Raw genomic sequence first — 25,584 nt, 5'->3', positions numbered from 1 at the left:
ACTTCTAAACTTTTTCGCTCAATGTACTTCGAAAACGAATCAGCATCGACGAGCTTTGCTGAAGGCAGGTTGGCGACTAACTTCGTTGCTCGTGTTAGCATCAGCAAGCCGCGAATTCGGCATTCGTTCGTCTGATCTTTGGAGAACGAACAACCAGTCGGCAGGCATGCCGTACGAAGCCTCAAAGGCCAGATGAAAGGCCAGGCTAGATATTTTGCGTCGCATTCAAATGTATGGGCGTCACTCATCTTAGTGTTTATATTGTCTTTGCAGTAAGTGTCTTATGAAAATTTTTGGCCAAGTCTTCCCATTCTTCGTGCTAGACACACTCAGCTCATTTGATGCCATCATATGATTCGACTTGTTAACACAAGCACAAGTAGCGTTGAACTTACTTAACAACACTATTAATTACAAAACAAACCCGAGCAGTTGCAGTATCATTACTGTGACAGTATAAACGGAATTCAATAAAAGGTATTCAGAAGCATGATTTTGAAAATAATAAACGTGTTTTCGATGTCTAACGAGGCGTTGCCATTCAATACCTCAGTCATTGCTACAATCCGCACTGTAGACAACGAGCCAGTCTACACAAAATTATAATCTTCCGCAATGGGAGATTCAGATTTCGTAAATAACGAAATCAAGCAGTTACTTAAAGATGGCATCATTAGACCATCAAAGTCCCCATACAACAGCCCAGCATGGGTTGTTGACAAAAAAGGCCTTGACAGCAATGACAGCAAAAATAAACGATTAGTGATCGATTTTAGGAATCTAAACGAGCAAACTGTAGCCGATCGATACCCAATGCCGAATATTCCAATGATCGGGGTATCACCAAATTTATCTAGCGGAACAAGACCGTGAGAAAACGTGATTTGCAGTGAACGGCTGCAAATATGAGTTTTGCCATCTGCCTTTTGGCTTGAAAAACGCAGGAAGCATTTTTATGTGGATGAGGTAATAATCTTATCTAAAAACGAAGCTGACCATGTGCTACATATTGACACAATTTTATAATGCTTGGCCGATGCCAACATGAGAGTAGCACAAAAGAAAACCCAAAAGAGAGAGTGGAATTCTTAGGCTTTGTCACGGGGCAAAAACTGACCCTGAAAAGGTCAGGGCGATACAATAGTTTACTGAGCCGAAAATCTGTGTAGCCTGCGATCATTTATGGGGCTAGCTAGTTACTACAGGGGGTTTATTAAGGACTTCGCAGAAATAGCAAGGCCTCTAACCAATATTCTCAAAGAAGAAAATGGCTCCGTGAGCAAGCATATGTCCAGAAAGGTCACGATTGAATTTGACAAAACTCAACGTAATGCTTTCGAAAGACAGGAATATCCTGTCATCAGAAGATGTCATACTTATGTACCCAGACTTCAAGCAGCCCTTTGACCTAACTACTGACGCCTCAATGGATGGCATCAGTGCAGTCCTATCCCAAGGGGGCAGACCTATTTCTATGATTTCACGCACGCTAAAGCAAAGGAAGACACACTACGCCACGAATGAGCGAGAGTTGTTAGCTATTGTCTGGGCTCTAGGTAAACTGCATAATTACCTCTATGGGACAAAATAAATAAATATTTTCAGCGATCATCAGCCCCTTACTTTTGCTGTATCAGATAGAAACACGAATGCAAAAATCAAACGATGGAAGGCATTCATCGATGAACACAACGCAAAAGTGTTCTACAAACCAGGAAAGGAAAATTACGTGGCGGATGCCCTGTCTCGTCAAAATGTAAACGCCTTACAAAACGATATACAGTCAGACGATACACAGCGAAATGTCATTGACCTACACGATCGAAACGAATGAAAAACCTTTAAACTGTTTCAAAAATCAAATTGTTCTTGAAGAAGTGAAATTCCCATTGAACGAGTTATCATACTCTTTGGCCTTATAAACTTCACAGACAAAAACACCCTATTCGAAACAATCAGGCCACTCATCACCACAGACGCGGTAAACGCAATACACTGCGATCTACCAGCACTAGCCAGTATACAATATGATTTGGAGCTACATTTTCCGGCAACTAAATTCTGGCACTGCAAAAATATAGTGGTCGACATTACAGATAAAAATGAACAAATCGAAAACGTCACCACCGAACATAATCGCGCGCAAAGAGCCACCCAGGGAAATACTAAACAAATCCTTCGCGATTATTATTTTTCACAAATGACAAAGCTGGCCAATGAAGTAGTAACAAATTGCAAAATATGCACTAAGGCAAAGTACGATAGGCATCCCAAAAAACAAATACTTGGTGAGACACCAATTCCACCATACGCTGGAGAAATACTCCAGATTGATATCTTTTCAACTGCCAAAAAATTTTTCTTACTTGCATTGACAAATTCTCGAAACTCGGCATATCGCACAATAATGGATGTAAAACCGCCCATCATCCAGCTAATAAATTTATTTCCACAGACCAAGACAATTTATTGCGAGAACGAAGCTTCTTTTAATTCAGAAACTATCAGGGCGCTGTTGAAAAACGGGTACGACGTCGACATTGTGAACGCGCCACCACTACACAGTTGTTCAAATAGCCAAGTCGAACTTTTCACAGCACACTCGCAGACATAGCGAGAGCATTTAGCTTAAAAAAAATCTGACAATACAGTCGAATTGATACTAAGGGCAACACTCGCGTACAACCGATCCATACATTCGGTCACAGACCAAACACCCATCGACATACTACACGCAGCGTCTAACGAACTTAGGCAGGCCATTAAAAATAAAATTGCAAAGGCCCAGCACAATAGCGTTGAAAGATCTAACCCGAACAGACAAAACAGGGTATTTGATGATGCGAAAATGTTTCCGTAAAAAATAACAGAATATTAGGAAATAAGTTAACGCCGCTTTGCACAGAAGAAACAATTCAAGCAGACCTGGAAACGTCTGTTCTTATTAGAGGGAGGGTGGTCCATAAAGACAACCTCAAATGATTGTAGCGCTCAAGTAAAAATCACACTAGCATTTTAAGAGTTCAAGCGCACAACAAGTTTTATTCTTTGCTTCTTTTAATTTTACAGGATTGGACTTGCAATCCTTCTAGTGTTAGGAGTAATACATGGTCGGATTATCGATTACTCCCACTCCAACTATATCCCAGTAATCGACGGAAAGGTACTGGTATGGGAGCTACGTGATTTTCTGAAGCACTCAAGCAATTTAACAGACCTCGCTAGCATAGCTGATGAAACAATAAAATTAACCAAATTATTCCCTCAGTCGCACATGCGAAAACTGCTAGACGTGGATACAGAGCATATCATAAATCTATTGTCCGTAGTAATAGTGCATCACAGAATGGCAAGAAGCTTACATTTCTTGGGTTCAGCACTCAAGGTAATAGCAGGCACGCCAGACCCCTCTGATTTCGAAAAAGTAATGTGGTCCGAGTCAAATTTACTTGATGCGAACAATAGGCAAGTAGTCATTAATACACAAACACAGGCACAAATTAATAAACTCACCGACATGGTGAACGAAATAATTAAATCTAAAAGAAATTAATTGGTTGACACACCGCATTTATATGAAACACTATTAGCAAGTAAACAAGTAAGAGTGAAACACTATTAGCAAGAAATAGAATACTAATAAATCAAATATCGAACTTGATACTCACAATTACACTAGCCAAAGCGGGTATAATAAATCCCACAATATTTGATCACGATCATTTGAAATCAATTATAAATGAACACCCTATCGAAATTCCCACAGTTAGCCTAACCGAAGCGTCTAAAATCAAGGTCCTCCAGTTCGAGAACATTGTCCATATATTAATAGCGTGTCCTAGGATCAAGTTCATCTGCAAGAAAATCACCATCTTCCCGGTGGCACACCAACACGTCACACTACAGATGATACCATAGCCGAATGCGACGTTGACATTCTAGCGGTTAATGAATGCGTAACGACGACCTACGCCGCCGACTGTAAATTGGCAGCGCAAGACACCTGCGCACGAGCACTGCACGCCGGCAGCATAGCCCTTTGCCGCACGCAGCCAAGCCACCTAAAGCCCATCACACAAGTCGATGACGGCTGCCAAGGACGGCACGGACGATGGTCCAGAGATTACTACGGGACACTTCTCGTCACCTTCCACTCTTCGGCCACAATCAACGGCACAAAATATGTAAGCCAGCGTGAGATGTTAACCAGATAGCCAAGTGTGGCAGGGTCGCCTCTACTTAGCATCATCAGCCACGATCCAGTGCTAAGCATGCCCCAGCTGCAGAGGATTAACAACCATAATTTGCGCGTCATCCAAAGTTTCGAGGACGTATTGAAGGCCGCCGGGTCACATTAGATTTGGATTGCAGAAGGCATCATCCTGTCGTTGGCATTGGCTTTATCATCGTTTGACAAATTGTAAAGAGTAGGCAAGCATCGAACGACACAGAAGGCCATTAACAGCTATAAAATAACCGAGGACGGTCAAAACCTTGAGGAGGGAGTAGTTAACACATAAGAATTTCACTTCATATTAAGGTCATAAGAATACACTTTTGTTTATAAGAACGCAAGAATGTTGCAGTGCACTTTGCTTACATTGCGACATTTTGCTGACTCATGAGTTATGTGCCCGGCCACTGCGACCAGCAGCAGTAACCTGACACTTGCCTATGTCGCAAGCGACAGTATCGGCGTATGCTGATTCGGCTTGCCGGATATAGCAGCTGAGACTTATGCGCCCAGCCTTTGGGGTCAGATCCAATTCAATGTTTCAATACTAGTTTAGTTTTGTATCCAACTTTGTAAGAACAACTTCTTCAAATATACTGCTCCAGCATTTGCCGTCATCAATCCGTTATACTAATTACTGAGCCACAAGTACAGTGATTTGAAAGCTAGTTGCTTTCCGAACATAATCTACAAGGAATATAACCTTATCAATCTCAGCACCTGTGATGAGGATCTGAATATAAAACATAAACATCTACAATTGAGAAATCAAATAACTTACATGAATACAATGAAATCAGAAGTTTACTTAACGAGTGGCAACATAAACTGACAAGTTTACACAAACACGTTACAACGTCTAAGGGATCATCATAATGAAAAATATAAACTTCAGCTTTATAGCCTCTGTCCACTGGCTAAAGAAATGTCATATTTTCAAATTTCACATATTGGTGTCCCACCGGGTGTCGATAACATGTGAGCGGGACATTTTGACATTTCGCCATGTATAAATTTTAAAGACTGTGGGATTATTCTAATATTAAATTTCTTATTTAAAGTTGCCGCTTGCCTGTTTATGGTTATGATACTTTCACATTTTTTACAACATCGATGGAAATCTCGATTAATCATCGCAAAAAACACGAAATGTTCAGGGCGAATTTACACATTTTTCAAAAATGTGACATTTTGAATAATGACCAAGAGATGTTCGGCCAATTTAAATCACCCAACACCATAAATAGGGCACTATCACGCACGTGTGAAGAAATACAAATTCTTTAATACAGAGCATGTAGTATAGATATTCCGTGTAGGGAAAAACACCTTAACTGAGACAATCTCAGCGTCAGTATGCGTAGAAAAAAAAAGAAAAGTTCTGACTGGAGAGTGGCCTTAACGACAATTAATACCCCACCACCTCGAGTCGGCCGATTATTTCTATGCAAAACAAAACCTCAAATCAGATATGGTTGAATTTAACCATGTTTCTGAAAATGCGATTATATCCGAATCGAAGAGCTGCCCATAAAAAGTTTTTTAAGGTTGGGAATGAGACCTGACATTCTGGTAATGACGAAGTTAGTTTTTTGGGGCAAAGATGGTACCCTGTATTGAAAGGACTGGAAGGGTGACAGGCTGGTTTTGGTTTTTTTGGCTTGAACTTGTGAGCAATCATGTGTGGAGGCCAAAATTTTGGATCACAAATGATTGGGAACATATTAAGTGAAACATTTATTTTTAAAGATGATATTTCACTAGGAATGGAGAAATTCAATTTGGTAATTGACACACTATAAGAAGATTTGCTAGCAATATAGGCTGCGAATGACTCATAAGTGGTGTCAGACGAAAGTCGAGACACAAAAACTTGCCCACGCGGGGCAACAATAGTTAAGGTAGGAGCTGATGGGGTACAGGTAAAACAGGATTTGGTGGGGCCAAAGAGGCACCATGATTGTGTTTAACAATCTGGGCTAGTTTGCGCGCAGGTCTCCCTTTGCGCCCAGGAGCTGACGGGGCTGAGGCAGTTTGGTTAACTGGGACAGATTCGGGGACTAATGGGACTATTACATGGGATAAAACGGGGGTAATATTTGGGCAGTCGCTCAGAGAAGGCGATAATGACAACATTCAAGATAAATCCAAGTAGGCAGAGACGAAAGAGGCGTAGGAGTCTGGACAGACGAAGAAAGCAACTGCAAAAATTGAGGCTCCAACCGGCGATTTGTTGCAGACTCGCACTTGTATTTGCTAAGCAACTCAAAACTCGAGTCAAAATTACTCGAGGGCTGCTTAGCCACATTATTAAATTTTAAGAATTGGTTTCTCACATAATTAAACACTCTGGAGAAATCAATTTGCTTGTCGATGTAATCTGGGCACGACCAACGCCGCAGCCCTTCTTGCCAATTGCAGCGATCTTGTCGCAATCACGCCCAGTGAGACCTGCACATTTAGCATGCATTATATTCTCACACAGCCAGCAATTAAAGAGTGGCAGTGCAGAATCATCAGCCTGCTTGAACGTGCAAGGTTTCTTACAGCACGACGTATTTATTATAAGCATATGCAAGTTGCGAGAGCAATAGCAAAAATATGCAAGAGCGCGATGCACAAGCAAAAATATGCAGCAGCGAACACACGCACAAACAAGTGAATGCATAGGGGAGCACCAAAGCAAAAGAATCAAAACAGGCAATAACAACAACACGGAATTGACGCAGCGTTGTATAAATGCAATAATTAACAGACTTACGCTGGACGACAGATAAAACTGCACAATTTATAAAAGCTTTTTAAGTAAAGCACCAAAAATGCAAAATTAGAAATAAAGGATTAAAGCGCAAAAACATGTAAAAATCTTGGAGCACAAGTAAAACACGTCAATCACTCTCAACTGAGAACTCTCTCTATAAAACATGGCTCAGACAGTTGTAGAGTTTTTAAAACTAGCCTCATCGCTTTTACCAGAATTTGATGGAAAGGCAGAAAACCTACAAAGCTTCTTGGATGCATTAAATCTAATAGATTCCTTAAAAGGCACCCATGAACTAACTGCTGTAAGCATTATCAAGACGAAACTTAAAAGCCACGCTAGAAATTTGATAATTAATGAGCAGACAATTCTTGCCATTATTAATCAATTGTCCAAAGTTGTAAAAGGAGAATCTGTAGAAGTTATATGTGCAAAATTCCTTAATCTGCAGCAAAAGAGCAAAACTGCAAATCAGTATACCCAAGAGGTAGAAATATTGACCCAGTCTCTTGAAGGAGCTTATATCAATGATGGTTTAAGCCCGGAACTAGCTAACAAATACAGCTTGACATTAGCTGTAAAGGCCATGACGCAAAATTGCCCAAATGATAAAGTTAGACTTACGCAGGCTGGCACATTCAGTAACATGAATGATGCTTTATCGAAATTTGTCAATAGTTGCACAGAGGCAACAGGACATTCGAACACTGTCCTGTTTTTTCGGCAACGACATAACAGGGGCAACCGTGGAAATCACCGTGGAAGAGGTAATAGCCACAATATTGGTTACCGCAATTTCAATAACAACAATAGAGGATGAGGCCAAAATAGAGAAAACTCTAGAGGCCGTGGCAACTCGAATCGAGGCCACAACAATAACAATAATAATGTCAGATTAGCCCAGAATAACTCGGGCAACTCTCAACACCCTTTAGATACGCAACAATAGAGAACAACACCATCAATCTCGATCTAAATATATTTTTATCATTTAATCAGGAAAAAAAGGTTTTTTTTTTAATAGATACAGATGCAGACATTTCAATTTTGAAAGAAAATTGTCATTTTTTCAATGACATTCAAAATGACAATATAATCAATATTCAAGGCATAAGCCAAGTTATAAAATCTAAAGGCTTAACCTCAATTGAGATACAGACAGATCAATATATAATTCCACACACTTTCTATATAATAGATCTGCATTTCGGAACACCATGCCACGGAATAATAGGGATTGATTTTATACAAAAATTTAATTCTCAATATTATTGCCAGCAAGATTTCAAGTTGTCCGCATAATCACTATAGCCTGAAGTGAAGATTGTGTACTTATTCCGAACCAGGATTTTTCAAGTTGGTATTTACGTTGCAAAGAGCACTCTAGAATATCAGAATATATCAGAAAAGTTACGATACCATAACTGTGATAGTGTAAACTTCACATAGTGATACCCGATTCCGTTAAAAAGGAATTCAAAAAGATGATAATAGAGAGAATAAAGGTGTTTCCAACCATTAACGAGGAATTACTATTTAACACCTTAGTTGTCGCCACAGTCCTTACGGTAGACAACAAGTTAACAAATAACCCCTTAGTTGCTGAAGCTAGGTTGGCTTGCGGCCATGAGCGTGTTATTTAGAGTTATGCTTCAATTCATTGTCTTTAGCTTAAGCTGCACCAATATTGTAGTTGCCATTTAGTTCTGTTCATACTTTTAAGAAACACACTGCCTATTCAACACATTACTCCGGTATTGTCGAATTTTACATAATATTGGTTTATTGCTGCGCTATAAGGCCAGCGTTTGGAAAACTTCAGCCCACAAACTTAGACTCTAGCATTCCGTAATTGGAATGTCCCTGGAGGACTAAATCTTCGGAGACCCACCACTGGACTGCCCCCGAATTCCTGCAATTTCGCCAGCGACGACGACACCTAAAGGAATTGACGACTCACGCAGGAAATTGCGTAATTTGTATAGCCGATGCGCATTGAAATATGTTTGAAACGTGTAAAATTGTTTGTGTGTGTTTTTTGAATAGCTCGGAGCTAGGTACAGTTACACAAAAAATATTAATCTCAAATTACAATTAAATGAGCTCAATTTTCAACCCAAACTTGAAATATTTTTAAAAAAGAGAGGAAATAAAAATTTGATGTAATATCTGCGGCAATTTAGTAAGGTCCATGCATACGTAGCTCTGTCCAACCGGCATCTCGGTTTTGATTCTGGAATTAGAGATGTTTCAGTTAGTTAGTACAGTGTTTATCTGGGTAAATGTGTATTACTTGTCGGCCTCTTCAGCTAGACTTCCAATAAAGATAACATAGCCCTTCACCTTAGGTTCACCGCAGGTAAGAGACAGAGTTAGATCCTTTGGTAATATGCGATATCGCGCTAGATTAGCATCGCTAAGAACAACGACCATGCCATTGTCGTATTTCAACTCTGCGCCCAAAGTAGTGCAAGCCTCTCGTGCCGCTTTTACAGTGCTATCGCCGGACCAACAAAATTGTGAATGAGCGCGCATCATACGTATTATATCAAAGCGCTCCTTGTCGTTTTTAGGGACACTACCCACGTTGACGAAGGGCAAATCCCAGCCTTCGCCGCTATGGCCAACAATATCATAAACAATTTTTTTTTCGTAGCCTTCAAATGCTTGTATGACCATTAATACCGCCTCTAATTCACGGTCCAACCGTCCATCATAGCCATTAAACCTTGGGAAAAGTCGTTAAGTAAAAAGCACAGCCATGGTTTAATCGTGTAATACCTACCTGTACATAGATCCTGAGACATCAACCACAAGCCTAAGTCGATTAGGTTTTGTCTGAGCATAATCCGCCCAGGGATTTGCCTCGCTTCGTCGCTTGTAAATGTTTTTTTCTCCGGTGATGCCTTCGATGAGACGCGTGTCATCTAGCTCGCCTTGAGTTTGGTACTTTTGCCACTGACGTTCTTTACTCTTAGTCTGCATAGCCTCCAAAATGGCCCTTAACTGCTGTACTGGCTTGCGGGTTGGCTCTATTAATTGCGCATACAAACGATGATCGTGGGCGGACATTTTGATCTCTTGTAGTTTCTGCTCAAAGGCTTTTCGATTCATTTCACGTGCAGCACGTTTTATTTTCTCGGGAATATCAGCTTTCTCATCGTCGCTCAATTGGTACACGTTATGCCCCTTGTCCAGGCGAAATGGTCCACCTTTGCCGCCTAGACCTTCTGTATCCCGTCCACCGGTACCACCCGCCCACGTATTGCCACCTACATGTGGCTCATTTTTTGGATCAAATTTACCAAGTTTGGATCCTGACACATCCAGCCCGCTGTATTGTTGGATGCTTAACTGGAGCTGCCGTTGATTGCGTAGTGACTGCAATTCGTCCGTTGCATATGCCTCGATTAACATACCATGTTTAGTCAACACGTGGGTGACCTGCTGCAATGCCTCCGGCTGGTAGCGATCAAAGTCTAGCACGTTTCCTATTAACTCGCACATGTCGTCTTGTGGATAACGCTCTAAATGTCTTACAATGCTCACAACTTCCCGCGTAGAGTACGGATAATTAAGAAGCCCCTCGTCCGCCAGAGTACGAAGCTCACCAAATGCATTTACTAACATTCTGAGCGTTTTATTGGGCACAGTTGGTCCATAGCGCTTCAGAAGGTACATCTCCGAATCGGGTGTGGGATTTTCTATGGCATGGCAACTAAAGACATCGCCCACCGCCGCAAAGAAATCGTTACCTAAAAACGGAAACCCCGGCCGGTTTGCTAGCACAATCAGTCGAAAGTCACCGTGAGTCTCGATGCAATTGGGTGTCGTTGCACTAGTCCCGTGTGGCAAAATCCGACGCCCATCAGAAAGCAGCATCTCACCGCTCTCGCCTAAAGTGCGGAGAATGCAGGAAACATTAAGCGGAGCTTTGTCCGCCTCGTCTATAACGAGTGTATGACCTGTTTTTACAGCTTTCACCAAAACGCTGTCTTCAAAGACCACTTTGCCATCGCGTAGAGTCGATTGTACTGTTAGGCTGTGTACTGTTGTATCCCTATGTAGCTGTAAATATTCGCGTGGCCGGCGCATGAGCTCTAGTAAACGATCGATGAGCTTGTTTTTGCCTACGCCCTGATTACCTACCAACAGCAAATGCTCACCGATTAGATAGTCCTGCAGAAGGCGCTCTAGCAGCATAACGTGTTGTGGCATTTCGTAAAACAGGGTGCTAGGCACCTTCGATTGCTGCTCCAGTGATGTCTCTGGCAACTGCATCAGAGTTTCGCCAATGAGTAGTTTGTTGTTCACTACGCTGATTTGTTTTTGGTTCCAGTCGCAGGTTTGACCTATATTACAACTTAATTCAATTCCTGCTTGCTTTATAGCCTGCTCAAGGGCCGAACGCGTAAGTGAAGGCATAAACTTAATCAGAAATATATCCTGCAGAATTTCACAAACATAGTTTGGGTTGCTCGATGGGTATGCCTTTAGGCGTCGGCCCACCTTTAGCAGTCGACGTGTTGATAGCCTATCGGCTAGACCGTGAAGTAATGGATTTTTTGAGCTACGTAAGAGTTGTGCTAGTGTTAGAAGCTGCAGCATCTCAGGCGGCACAAGGCCGCATAACTTCATTAATAATTCTTGCTCTTCACTCTGCTGAAGTGGCCGCAACTCCTGATAGAGAAACATGCCTAACAATTCCGGTGTCAGCCAGTTAGGCTTATTATCACCGGGATTTGGCAGCTCCCCTAAAGCTACGATGCGAAAAGAATCGGGTATAGGTAACACATTTCGTTCAGTAAGCTGACGTGTGTTAAATCCCTGCCGCAGAAGCTCCTGGTAGCGATCTTGACGAAGTAAAGTTGTGCCATCACATAACTGTAACTCGCGATCATGGACTATTCTGGGGGCAGTATAAAAAAAAAAAAACAAATTAAACAATCTTATAGTAATGTTGGCATACAATAATATAAATTAAATAATGTTGTCAGTACTCACAAAGCGAAAAAAAAACAAGTTTATTAACAGCGATCTACTTTTGCTCGACCTAGTATATAATGTTTATGATAACAAATGCAAACGCGCTTGGAGTGGCCAATATATTTTTAAAAGGAGCCATTTGTTATCTTTAATATTTTAAAGGTAATCTTGTAAATGGTCATTTAAATGGTTGTAGTGTGTATATGCCTTAAAAGAACACCCTATATTCAAATATAAAGTATGCGGCATTTTGTCGCATACAATAACAATTATACATTAAACAAGTCCAGACCCAGTTTTTATAATGACTAAAGACAATTCCAAAACCGAAGTCAATCAGCGCTGACGTGCTTATGTTGTTATTGAAATACATTTTATACATTTTTATACATGGCGACCGTGACTAAGGTCCAAATAGACCTGCACATGGAACAACAACAGCAGCAACGGCAGTACCAACAACAATAACAGCAGCAACGCCAGTAACAAAAACAACAACAGCAGCACCGGCAATACCTGCAAAAACAACACCAATAATTACAACAAATGCGTCGAGAAAACACAAAGTATACTGAGTGGTCGTAGTACGCTTTTAAATGGGGAAAATATCAGTGTTCCATTTTGCGGTTAATGCTTGGAGATGGAGACGACACAGTTAGCAACATAGACCACAATGAACAGAATTCAATTAAGACGCGACTGAATGTATGTGTATACATGAATACAGAAGTTCTTGCAATTTCCGCTATCTGCCGCAAACACGTCCCTTGTCAATATTTAATATTGACAATAATAATAACTTATGTGGTTCTTAACCAATATTAATTAAATCATCAGAAGATCTTATTCTGCAATAGAATACTTGCACAGTCTTAAAAAGATAATTGGATTAAAATTATGGTTTAAATTGGTGGAGTCTTTTATTTAAGTTATTTATTTGATTTATAGCTACGGAAAGAAATAGGGTCGTAGCGATACACTATATTTTGGAAGGTAGATGTCAAACTTGGTGACTGGGGCTTTAGGATTTGCTCAAAAACAGGATTACGGTAACGATTTTTATCGATTGCTTGATAACTTGTCGAGGTATCTATTATTGGAAACAACAGCGCGAGCACTAGCAGGACCTACGTTAAAAAATTTATGTTAAAGACTTGAGATCATTGCGTTCATACATACGGACGGACGGACAGATAGACGGCTAGATCCACTCGACTATAATTGCTGATCAAAAACAGATATAATTCATGGGGTCGGAAACACATTTGCGCAAGTACATTATACCCCTTTTACTCATTTTTAATGGTTTCAGGGTATATGAAGGAGTAATATAGATTAAGCGATTATGACGAAACTGTAATTAAGACAAATGTATAAGTTAACATAGAAAAACAATAAGCGACTAAATTGGTCACTAGTCACTATGATGAAATGTAGTAGTGCCTTTGGCCACTGACTACACTGACCGAGGCCGGCGTTGCGGCATAGCTTAGGGCTTGCTAGTATCGTCATATATTTGTCAAATTAGTCTTAAACATATCTCGCGGTGACATCGTCAGTGTAGCCGAGCATAATAAATAAATTTAGCTCATTAAAAGAACCTTTTGAAGGCACGAGTAATATGAAATAGACAAAGGGTTTGCCACGTCGATGCGAAATTCTTGCATTTTTGCTCGTATTGCCACGTCGATGCGAAATTCTTGCATTTTTGCTCGTTATGTCTATTTCATATTACTCGTGCCATCAAAAGGGTAGAAATGCCTCAGCATTTGGGACAAATTGAATTTGTGCGCAGTTTTGCTTGTCGGACACATACACACACACATTTAAACGATCCCTAAACATAAAGAGAGAGAATTGAGAGCTAAAAGTAAGTGCGAGCGAGATACAAATTAACTGCGTTGCCGTTCTATCACACAAATCATATGGAAGAGAGTGCGCCAAGCACTTTCCTGTAAAGTAAGCGGTTCAAAAATACATCATATACATATATACCTTACTCCCTTACTCGAGTTTGGACCAGATGCCTCCGATACTTTTTGTGCCTACTTTCCTGTACTCATGTCCAGTCTATATGTTGTTTGGCTATAAATCAAGTTAATAACCCAACTTGTATTGCCCACCAATTTAAGCTACAATATTAACGCAATTTACTTTATGAGAATACACAAATATTGTATGGAACAATAAGATATACTGTAGAAATTTTCTTGAAGATAAGTTAAGAAACATGTGTTTACGGCACTAGCGCAAATTCAAAGTATATCTGTATACATGTCCACACAAACATTCATGCGCGTCTGCTTCGAATTCATCAACAGCATTGCAATTGCGATTGTATTGTTTTTTGTGCTACTATTTTAATTCGTTTTTTCTCAATAAGATTGAATTATTGGTGTGGCTGTTGAGTAGAAGCGGTGGCAAGTGGTGTTGTCTGTCGCGAGTTCGAGACCTACCGAGGAAACTATTAATTTTATACCCTGAACCCATTAAAAATGGGAAAAAGGGGTATATTGTATTTGTGCAAAATGTAAATGTATATTATATATATCGCCGACCCCATACAGTATATGTTGCATCTTTATTATTATTTCAACATTATAAATCCATCAGTACCATTTAAGTACGACCTCTAATGAAATGTATCATCGCTAATAAAAGATCTTCTCTATGCCTGTTATTCTCTTCTTCAATCCTCTTCCTACTTGCGACTTCGGTCTCAAAATAACACGTGGTTTTGCGAGCCCAACAGTGCATTAGAGCATTAGAGCGAGAGAAATATAGTCTTTTGACTCGGAGACGTCGGGAAGACATGTGCCAATACTGTAATTTATTATAGTTGCTTATAATATTTACTAATTCATACAAATAGTAAAAGAAAGTAGAATGACATGTGAGAAATAATTCAAATACCAAAAACACAACAATGTTCTGCATTCCTATTTGCGCTTATGCAGTGAACAGCGGTAAATTTACAGTAAGTTTTGCCTTGCACATGCTTTGTTCTACGAATTTGACTTTGTATGAACTGAAAATTTATTTAGACACTCTTGAAAATGCCAGGCAGGATCTTATCGTTTGAGATGGTCCAGTTTGTGTATTTTAATCACCAATTGGGTAAAAGTGCGCAGGAATTATCAGAAATGTTTTTTGTAACCCGCAAGACCATTTTCAATATTATAAATCGCGCTGAAAACGAGGGAAGATTGGAGCCAAAGAAAGAAGCCGGTCAGAAGCAAAAAATAAATAAACGAGCCGAGCGCGCATTGGTAAAAAAAACTGGACCAAAATCCAATGCTTTCGACGATAACTCTTGCAATATAATTGAAGGAAGAGTTGGATGTGGATGTATCCCATGAAACCGTACGTCAGGCCATACTACATGAGTACAAACCAAGAGCTACTCGCAAGAAACCAATGCTCTCTGATGTTAATGTTTGAAAACGATTGTCCTTTGCCACAATGTACCATAATCAACCTGCCGAATATTGGGATGAGATCATCTGCGATGAGACGAGAGTTATGTTATATTATAATGATGAATGAATATTATGATTGAATAACAATTGTTTGACAATGCAAAAACCGACTAGTTTTTGTTTTTGTATTTATTCTTAAATAGATTTTTTTTCTATCACTATTTTTATGAATCCTGTTAGCAAATACTATAAGAAACTAAAATAAATTTAAAACAATATGTTAACAATATTAAAACTATTAACTTTTGCAAATAAACAAATGTTATCTTCATGCGTCAGATTTCAAAAAGCCTTTTGATTTAACCACCGATGCGCAAATGGCCCCGGGACTGTTTTATCCCAATAACCATGATTTCCAAAAAGAATGCGAACTAAACTATGCTTCAAATGAAAGAGAACTACTAGCCATCGTATGGGTTCTGGGTAAGCTACAGAACATCTTATAAGTATATATACATACATGGTACAAAAGAAATAAAGATGTTCCCTGACCATCAACCTCTCAACTATACGGTCTCGGACAGAAATATGAATAAGTACATAGACGGACGTACATAGACGAAAGCGTACATAGACGAACACGACGCCAAAATGTTCTACAAACCAGGCAAAGAAAGATAATTTTGTTGCAGTTGCCTACACGGCAGAACATAAGTGCTCTACAAAACGAATCTGTCAGATGCTGCAACCATTCACAGCGAAATGTCAGTAACCTGTACGGTCGAAACTACAGACAAGCCTCTAAATTGCTTCAAGAATCAAATAATCCGGCATCAAGGCTCGCCACTTAATCAGCTTCACTAAAAAAACTGCCTTCGAGACGCTTAAAGAGGTTATTAAGCCAGGCGTTGTATAAACAATACATTGCGATTTAGCAACTCTAACTAGTTTTCAGCACACTATAGTGTTAAACTTCCCTGAAACCAAATTTTAGCAGTGCAAGAATGTCGTATCAGACATCACAGACAAAAACGAACAGGTCGAAATAATGACTGCCGAACACAGCCGTACCAATCGAGCCGCACAAGAAAACATCAAACAAATCAGCAAGTTGGACAATGAAGTGGATGTAAATTGCAGGGTTTGCACTAAAGCAAAATATGACAGACATCCTAACAAAAATTGGGATAACAGCAATTACTTCATATGCCAGCGAAATGCTGCACATTGATATTTTTTCCACGGACAAGAAAAAATTTCTAACTTGCATCGTCAAGTTTTTAAAATGAATGCAGGGACGTGCAGCCAGTGGCGTCGCGAACAATAGTCGACCCAAAAACACCCATGGTTCAATTGGTGAATTTATTCCCAAACATTAAAACAATATATTGCGATAACGAGGCTCCATTCAACTCGGATATAACCAATTTTGATTAAAGGACTGTAATAATATAAGATAATTATGGAAAGATGTAAGAGATTACAATACTTTTAATAAATCACAAGAGGTTCTAGTCGGGAGCTCCCGACTAGGGGATACCCTGAACCCTCTTCTTCCAACATCAAATGCATATATATATTCTATTTTAGAAGCTAGATGTCAAGTTTGGTGACTCTAGCTCTTATTATTTACCAAAATTTCCTACAAACAGGATATCGATATCGATTTTTATCGATTGCTGGGAAACGGAGTAAGTTATCGATTATCGGAAACAAACTCGATCTGCGTAGGCACTAGGAGCACCTACATCTAAAATCTCTATCTCAAGTCTCTAGCTCTTATAGGTTTTGAGATCCTTGCGTTCATACACACGGACGGACGGACGGACAGACAGACGGACATGGCTAGATTGACTCGGCTATTGATGCTGATCAAGAATATATATACTTTATGGGGTCGGAGAAGCTTACTTTTACATACATTTGGATTTTGCACAAATACAATATTCCCTTATACCCATTTTTAATGGGTTCAGGGTATAAAAATAAGATTGAGTAGGTACACCACGCAACGACCTGTAAGCGATGCGTACACGTGAAGTAATGAACAACATATAGTAATCTATTCATAAAATTAACAACAATGCACCGAGAAACTCATTGATAAAAAAATGAGACAGAAGGCCGATGATTTAATTGAAGACCGAACCTTTTCTTTTTAGCAAGTTTGGTCAACCTATATTGAAAAACAAAAAAGTTTTCTATATAACAACTTAATTTTCGACCGATTGGTCCTTTCAGCTATGTGATATAGTGGTCCGATGTTGAGGGGATGTTGCAAATATATGAGAAGCATGTCGATACTAGCTATACCTTTTACGTTTCTCAAATAAAGAAAGGACAATTCAGAGGGATTGTGACGTAGTCATGATTTGTTTAGCAAAAGTTAGTAGCAACATATCCTTCGACAACGTTCCGCCACACAAAACGCATTGTAACCGATACAAACAGAAAGAAATAGTTGTCACGGAGCATAATAGAGCCCACCGGCCACTCAAGAAAATGTAAAACAGAATTTTTTCATAAGATAACCCAACTAGAAAACGAAGTCGGTACAAATTGGAAAATTTGTCAGAGGGCGAAATATGATCGTCACCCTTAGAAACAAGTACTTGAAGAAATAGCTATTGTTATATGCAGGTGAAATATTACCTATCAACTAACTGCAAACAGCATTCATCTCCCTTAGAGCTTGACGCAGAATTAGCAGATAATGCCCTTAAAGCATAGTGAAATCAAATAAAAGACAAGAATATAAGCTTACACTCAGGATCTGGACTATCCTACTTTTTGTCACAATGACAACGGTCAAATTGACTGACTACCCGAACGCGAACTACATCTCGTTTATGGATGTAGACACGATAATTGGAAAACGCTTTCAAAATGTAAAGCACTCAACTAACTAACAATGGACGCGGAAATGAGCAATGAAGCAAAGAAATTTACGACTTTAAAAGGCTCAAAATGACACAAAAGGAGCTAATTGAATTTGAAAATAGACAGGTAAACCTCAATACAAAAACTTAATAACCGTTAAATTAACTAACAGACGCAGTAAACATTCTAACAAAAAATTAAAAAAATTACAAATAAATACAGAACACATACGAAACAATGCTCTCAAGAAATAGGATATTGATTTAGGAACTTAAAACTCTAATGCTAGCCGTTACAGTCACAAATATTGGAATTGTTAACCCGGAAATATTAGACCCCAATGATTAATAAAACATAATCAAAGAGCATTTTTCGATCATAACCATACTGACTTCACGGAAGAAGCCCAATTAAAAGTTCTATTATATACCAATTTTACACTTAATAATTAATTACCCTAAGCTAAGTTTAATTTGTAAGAGAATACTTATACCCTGTACATCACAATAACAGAACCTTCAACCTTGCCGACGAAAAAACATCATAGCTCACTGCGTTAATGCAATATTACCAATTGGAAACTGCAGAAAGGTTTCAAGGCGTCCGAGGACGTTTCTCAACTAAGCAAGGGAGGAGTTAACATGATTACCAACAAAAGAGCAGTGTCACTAACCAATCACGCAAAAGTGGCGTGTTGCGGTGCACCTTCAGTGGCTTTTGCGGGCGCTGCCGGCCGATGTACGACATCATGCTCGAGGCACAATCAGCGATTTCAGGAGTTGAATTTTGGACAAGATATCATTCGGTACATATGCAAACATATGGCCGTCTTTTTTTGAATTCTACAAAAATTTGAATTATTTAAATTCGGGTTTTTCGTTCTTGATATGGATGTAGATTATTTAGTGATGGAAAATGGTTCGCTCGGTTGAAGTTAGTTGTAAGTTCGCAGTAGGAACTTTGCTTTTAAATTTATATTCAAGCAAACAAGCACCTGCATTTAGTGTTGGTAGAAGGTTCAGGGTATCCCCTAGTCGGGAGTTCCAGACACTTCAACTAGTTTTTTGTCAGGTTTAAAAACAAAACTCATGTATGATTCCTGCATATGATTAAGATTTGAATAAGACTTCGCGTAAGCAAATCTAAATAAGTTGACAGAAAGAACGAATTTGTTTGAACTTTTGTAAACTGTCGGCCACGGGAACACAAGCACCGTTAAATGTTTAAGTGTGGCAATGATACCCTTACCTTTATGGGTATATTTGCTGTGAACACAGCTGATCGCCAAATCTTAATTAAAACTAAATCAGTTTAAAGAGTCCTGCTCTTATTTAAAGAACAATTTTGACGCCCTTGTAAATAAAGAACAAATAATGTTTTGCAATCGCAATCGTGAACATGACCTAAATCAAACTGAATATGTACGATTAAACGAGCTCGGTTTGATCGCTTCGCATTTTATATACCCTAAATTTAGGGTATCTAAGCAACGACCAAAAATCGATATCGCCACTCTCCGCCACCAATTGGAAATACCCACCAATGTAATTCATAATTTTAATGATAAACAGATTTTATAGAATTACATTGAATACATATCACCTCTAGTAAAAGTTATTAAATATTAAAGACAAAACACTATAAGAAAATAGTCGATTTACTCATCTTAGTAAATGAATCAAAGTGAAAATTGACTTAATAAATTTTCAATATCTTCTGCGGTACCATTTTATAGTTTAATGAATTTTACTATTTTGGGCATGGTGAAAATAAATATAATTTTGTCATGAAGGATACATCGTATCTCGCAAAGTATATATATATTCTAGATCAGCATCAACAGTCGAGTTAATATAGCTGATTTCTTCCGTTCGTCTGTCTGTTTCTATGCGAAGTAGTCTCTAAGTTCTAATGCTATGTCTTAAAACTTTGCATAGGATCGTGTTTCTGTTGCACACAGTAGATATGTTGGGTACCATTATATCATATAATTGCCATAGGAACAGTCAAAAAGTAGGTTTTGTGTAAAAATTGTTTTTGTTCATTAAGATATTTTATCCAAACTTGGAATTTATTAGTTTCACTTTGCGCCTTTTATATATGCATAATCTTAGCAACATGGGATCACTTTACCATATAGCAGCCATAGGAACGATCGGTCGAAAATTTATGAATAACATTCTTGTATTTCAACAAATCTTCACAAAACATTGCATTTATAAGTTTTACCACAGACAGCCTAAGAACTATGACGAGTAACGCCCATACATTTCAATGCACCGCAAACTTTGTAGCCTGGCTTTTCATCTGGCTTTTCGCACTTTAAACGACACGTCAACCGACTGGCTTTCCAAAACCACGCGAACGAATGCGGAAAGCGCAGCTTGTTGTTACTGACACGAGCAACGAAGTCAGTCGCCATCCTGCCTCTAGTAAAGCATGATGGAAAACCAGTATTTTTAAGTCGATGCTACTATTAGATAATTTATATAATTCAATCAATTATATTATTAAAATTATTTCATATTTAAAATAATAAGATTTCATTAAGATCGGTTTTTGTTTTGTTTTTTGGTATTTTTACTACGCACGTGTTTGCGAAGCAAATTCAAGAATTTCTGTTTACATATACATGTACACACACACACATTCATGCGCGTATACTTAGAATTCTATCAACAACATTTTAATTGCGATTGTATTGTTTTCTGTGCTGCTATTAAAATTTTTTTTCTCACTGAGACTTAATTATTGGTTGTTGGCTGTTGAGTAGAGGCGGTGGCATGTGGTGTGGTCTGTCGCGAGTTCAAGCACTGCAGAGGAAACTACTTTTTATTTATTTTTTTTGCTGCTGTGGCTGTTAAGACGGCAGCAAGTAGTGTTACTACTAAAGCAAAAGAACGCGTAGCGCGAGCTGCATTTGGTGTTGGAATAAGAGAGTTCAGGGTATCCCTTAGTCGGGAGATCCCGACTAGAACCTCTTACTTGTTAATGACTGACTTATTGACGATGAACGCTTAGCCCAATCTGTAATATCTGAGAAACTATTGGAAACCCACTTTCAAATCTTTGTTCAAGTTCTTTTGGAATGTGTGTCCTACTTTTTTTAAAATCTACTCATCTTAAACGGATTATGCGAATCATAGGTAGTATAAACGAGAGTTTATTTTTCGGCTTTAATATTTAAAGTGTGAACTTTAGGGGTAAATGGGCGGAAAATATTGATTTAATTCGTCTGTTCAAAACGTTTATACAGACGGACGAGCAGCTTGTTGGAAAGCTATATTGACTTGATTATTGTTGCTCATGACTGGCTTTAATACCTTATTGGCTCTATGGTTCATCCAAGTGCCAACTGCGAACTGTGAATACGGGGAAACGGACGAGTTGAAAGGACATCCAAATCGGTGTCTTCAACCATATAATGTTATGTTGAATGTTATATTATATATTTAGGAAATAGTTTTTTGACATCTACCTTTGCAGTACTACAGCTGTGCTTTTGTGTAGTCTGTGAAGGCCATTAAGTACTGCCACCGATCCGGTTTTTGCTGCTCGGACCAATGGGGAATCCCGCCAAATGGTGTCACCTTCTACGTTGGTAATGCGTTGCTGTAAAAGATCCGACGATGTCATATCCTCATAGAGCATCATAAGTTCAGACGATTGATGCAGTAGGCGCAAAAGCTGTTTTGTCAGTGTTAGTTTTCCAACACCCCTTTCGCCCAGCAGACAGACATCTCCAACTGCATAGGATTGCACTAGAGTAGCCAGTACTTGTCGTTGATGTGGTAGATCCACAAAGTTGCTGTTTAAAGGCGCAGTTGATCCACAAGGCATGCGTAAGTGTACCTCGTCCAGATACACGTCAACAAAGTCATCTTGAGCCTGGCTGCTTATACGATGTACACTATGCGTGGACATGTGCTGAAGCGACATACTAGTAAACAGTTCCTTAACACGTTTCTGCTGATCTGGCATTAGCACGGATTGAAACGGATACAAGACTTGTAAGACATCCTGCAAGGTTAGTTTTGGATTCGCTCGCTGAGGGTAAATGTAAAAATATACTCAATTGACATGATGTGAGTAAAGCCTGTGATTTACCATCATCTTAACGGCTAGTCGAAGATTATGTAATGGAAAATCTGGTAGTTGGAGCGCTTTACCAGCTGTTTGAAGTGTTAACGCACAGGTAAGTAACTGTTTAAGCCGTGGGGCAGGCACAATGGGAGTTATCTGCTGTAGCTCCTCGTACAACTCCTGAAAAGTGTATGGTAATATGTTGCGCGACTGAAAACGCGACCTTAGCGGAGGATCAAGTGGAGTGCCTCTATATATCTGTATGGGAAGTCCAAGTGCCACTATACGAAAGTGTTCCGAGACCCTTAGTAAGCCCCAGTCATCAAGTTGTCGCTGACTGTGCTTCTGAAAGTTGGGATGGGTATTGGAGTTGTATTAAAAGTTGACTTGATCCACACACACCTTTAGCAACTTATCGTATTGTTCTGGTGCCATTAGAAATTTACCACTTTCTAGGTGCATTTCACGATTCTCTAGAAGATTGTTGAGCACCGGCAAAACATTGCGTTCGGCATGTTCAATGCCGTCCAGCACCAGCACTCGGCCGTAAAGTGCAGCGCGTACTGCGGCCTGATAATGGTATTGGGCAGATTTGCTCAGAATCTCACGACGTTCCTTTAGATCGCTTTCGGTTGTATCGCGAGTAAGCGCCACATATTCAAGTTCACGTTCCGTAATTTCCAAAAACTGCATGACCAGTTGTCGCCTCAGTGGCCCTGGTCCACCCAACAGAAACATGTTTTGTTTAAGTGAATCTTTCTGCAGCATCCACCGCAGATGGTGAAGTGCTGTTTGAGCCAACTGGACCGTCCCATCTTGTGCGTAATTTACTATAAATGTAGACATATTGTAGATGTCGGTAATATAAATTTGATATGTTAGTGATTACGAAGCTTTACTATATTTCTGGGGCACCAAATGTACGTTCTTGGGCTTTGTTATTTGCGCGGTTACATCGCCAATAGTTATTTGTTTTCCATCTACATTTTTACATTCCTTGACCGCTATTGCACAGCCTCTTGTCCAGGCAGTCTCTTGGAGCCTATGACGCAATATGCATCCGTCACGTGATAGAAGATTCAATAGCATGGCGATCTTTTTTCAGAGAAGGCTATTCTTCGTTTTATTCCCACCTGATGAAATAACGAACAAATGATTCAAGGTGGAGTATTAGCATTTTACAAGAATTCCATTTCAGGCAGCGGAGCCTAATTATTGCTTAGTTTATTAATTGTCCGACACTAGGAATCATCGTCAACGCTTGGAGATGGCCAAATGAGTATCTAACTATCGATGACTAGTCATTATAATTATTGAATATTTGAGTTGGCACAGTTTCTTTTTTGGTATTTCATATATAAGAAATTAATAGAAATAATACAATTGCAATGGTTTTTGCAAAGTTAATCATAAACGTAAAAGTTTGTTAAAGTTGAATATAGTATAATCAATATAATACATTATATATTAAATATTAAGAATAATAGTAATATCTTCTATATTAAAAAGGTAATATTACCTGAGGGACTCCACTAACCATAGAATGCATAGACAAACCAAACAGCCTTTTCATCGGATAACGATAAATTGCAACAAGGGAATCCCGAGGGTGCCTGCGACCATTTAAGTGTGCCCAGGCAGAGTAAGATTGCTGAGAGTGGCAGCCGAACGCCGGCCTCGAAAGCCGAACGTTCAGCCGCATCTCGCTCAGCGCACGACGTCGCTGAGGCTGATGCTTTTTCTTAATATATGTATGTATGCTAGTTTTAAATCCTAACAGCCCAAAAACATATGTGTGTATGCATGTATGCTGATTGGTGATCAACAGCCGAAATCGCAAGATCTAGAAATCTATCCCTCGTTAAAGGAAATAGGGGTAAGACATTTGTTTAATAAAACTTCGGGCTTAATTAATATCTATATAGTTTTGTCGTTATCGACATACTAACCGAAAGCCGAAAAGGAAATTTCGTTTATTAAACCTTTGTCCCGCAATTTCCATTCAAGAGCGGGGGACTTCGCTAAAAGCATATCAAATAAATTTTTAAAAATATCTGAGATATATATCTACGTCGAGACATATTTTGATTTAAGGGATTATTTATTTGTGGTTGCTTTAAATTCTGTTTGCTTATTTTGGTTTAAATAGGTTTCGTTTTTCGGAGGGTGTTGTAAAAAATTGTGGCTTTGCTTATTGTTAGTTGTGTTATTTGGGATAAATTAAGGTTTAGTACTTTGTGTAAACTTTATATCATTGTTTATTTTGATTATTATTATTGTTGTTATAATAACTTTCCTCATAGTAGCCCTCCATTTGTGCTACTTTTTTAAATTTTGGAATAGTAAATGTCTCGTATCTCTCGAGTGACATAAAGAGTCTATCTGGTATATTTTTATGTATTAACTTTTTTACATTGTTATTCATAGTATTTTTATATAATCTGGAATTATCTAACTTCCCTTCCAATTCTAATTTATCAGGTATAATTATTATCTTAGCCTCTACCTCAATACAAAATTTACGTAAATTGCGGATATCTGGAGCTCAAACGCCCCGAATATGATACTTTGTTGTCGTTCATTGTGAGTAGAGTAAAGTTAAAGCATCCTTCCATCCACCATCTCTCTTATAAATGGACCCAGTGTTATAGGATCTCCTTCAAAGGCTGGCACCTTCCGTATTTGTTGAAGTAATTGGTTTAAATTTTGGTCGTTTAATTTATTCATTGCTGGAAGTGCAGCAACTTGAAAACCTTTTGGTTGTTCCATTTTTTCATCATTTTGGGTATCAAGGTTATGAGCGACGAAATTCACTTTGTGTTACAACGACCGAATTGGATTTATACGTTATTGTTCAGACACGTTTAGTTTCTTTGCGGGTAGCGAATTTCAGAATTGAAATATGTTCGATTTAGTTGTTATACTGTGCACAATTACACTTGTTGATCAGAGAAGACACCAGTTGTATGGATAAGCCTCTCTTAAATTGATCGTATCACTCACGAACTTTTATTTATCTCGTTTCACAGAATGTTACGCTATCCTACCGGCTGCGCCAATAACGTAGTTATAAGTTTGAAAATAAAAAGACTTTATTTCACGAGTTTGAATTTGTATCAGTTTATTATGTTGAATATCTGGATTAAGACTGAAGAACAAAAATTGGCTTACGCTATATATAAAGCTTAATAATAATTGCAGTACGTGACTCTTTGCAAAAT

The 25,584-nt window shown here is 38.9% G+C and overlaps 1 protein-coding gene across 1 annotated transcript; it reads right to left on the bottom strand.

Moving 5' to 3' along the window:
- Positions 1-9,090: 9,090 nt before the first annotated feature.
- On the bottom strand, positions 9,091-23,613 carry LOC115765116 (von Willebrand factor A domain-containing protein 8). Its single transcript, XM_030708510.1, has 7 exons — positions 23,263-23,613; positions 22,766-23,193; positions 22,388-22,708; positions 21,759-22,327; positions 9,781-11,904; positions 9,289-9,723; positions 9,091-9,228 (listed from the first exon to the last, which is right to left on the bottom strand). Exons 1-7 carry the CDS (start codon positions 23,450-23,452, stop codon positions 9,129-9,131), a joined length of 4,167 nt encoding a protein of 1,388 aa, XP_030564370.1. The 5' UTR covers positions 23,453-23,613; the 3' UTR covers positions 9,091-9,128.
- Between the last annotated feature and the right edge of the window lie 1,971 nt (positions 23,614-25,584).

The sequence above is a fragment of the Drosophila novamexicana genome, unplaced genomic scaffold (genome assembly GCF_003285875.2).
Source record: "Drosophila novamexicana strain 15010-1031.04,08,12 unplaced genomic scaffold, DnovRS2.1 tig00000932-arrow-arrow-pilon, whole genome shotgun sequence".
Classification (NCBI taxonomy): domain Eukaryota; kingdom Metazoa; phylum Arthropoda; class Insecta; order Diptera; family Drosophilidae; genus Drosophila; species Drosophila novamexicana.
This window is presented reverse-complemented; position numbering and strand designations above follow the sequence as displayed.

Coding starts and splice junctions, on each gene's coding strand:
- LOC115765116 (XM_030708510.1), bottom strand. CDS start 23,452: ATGCTATTGAATCTTCTATCACGTGACGGATGCATATTGCGTCATAGG. Junction 22,328..22,387: donor GACTAGCCGTTAAGATGATG/GTAAATCACAGG, acceptor ATTTACCCTCAG/CGAGCGAATCCAAAACTAAC. Junction 9,724..9,780: donor GTCTCAGGATCTATGTACAG/GTAGGTATTACA, acceptor ACTTTTCCCAAG/GTTTAATGGCTATGATGGAC.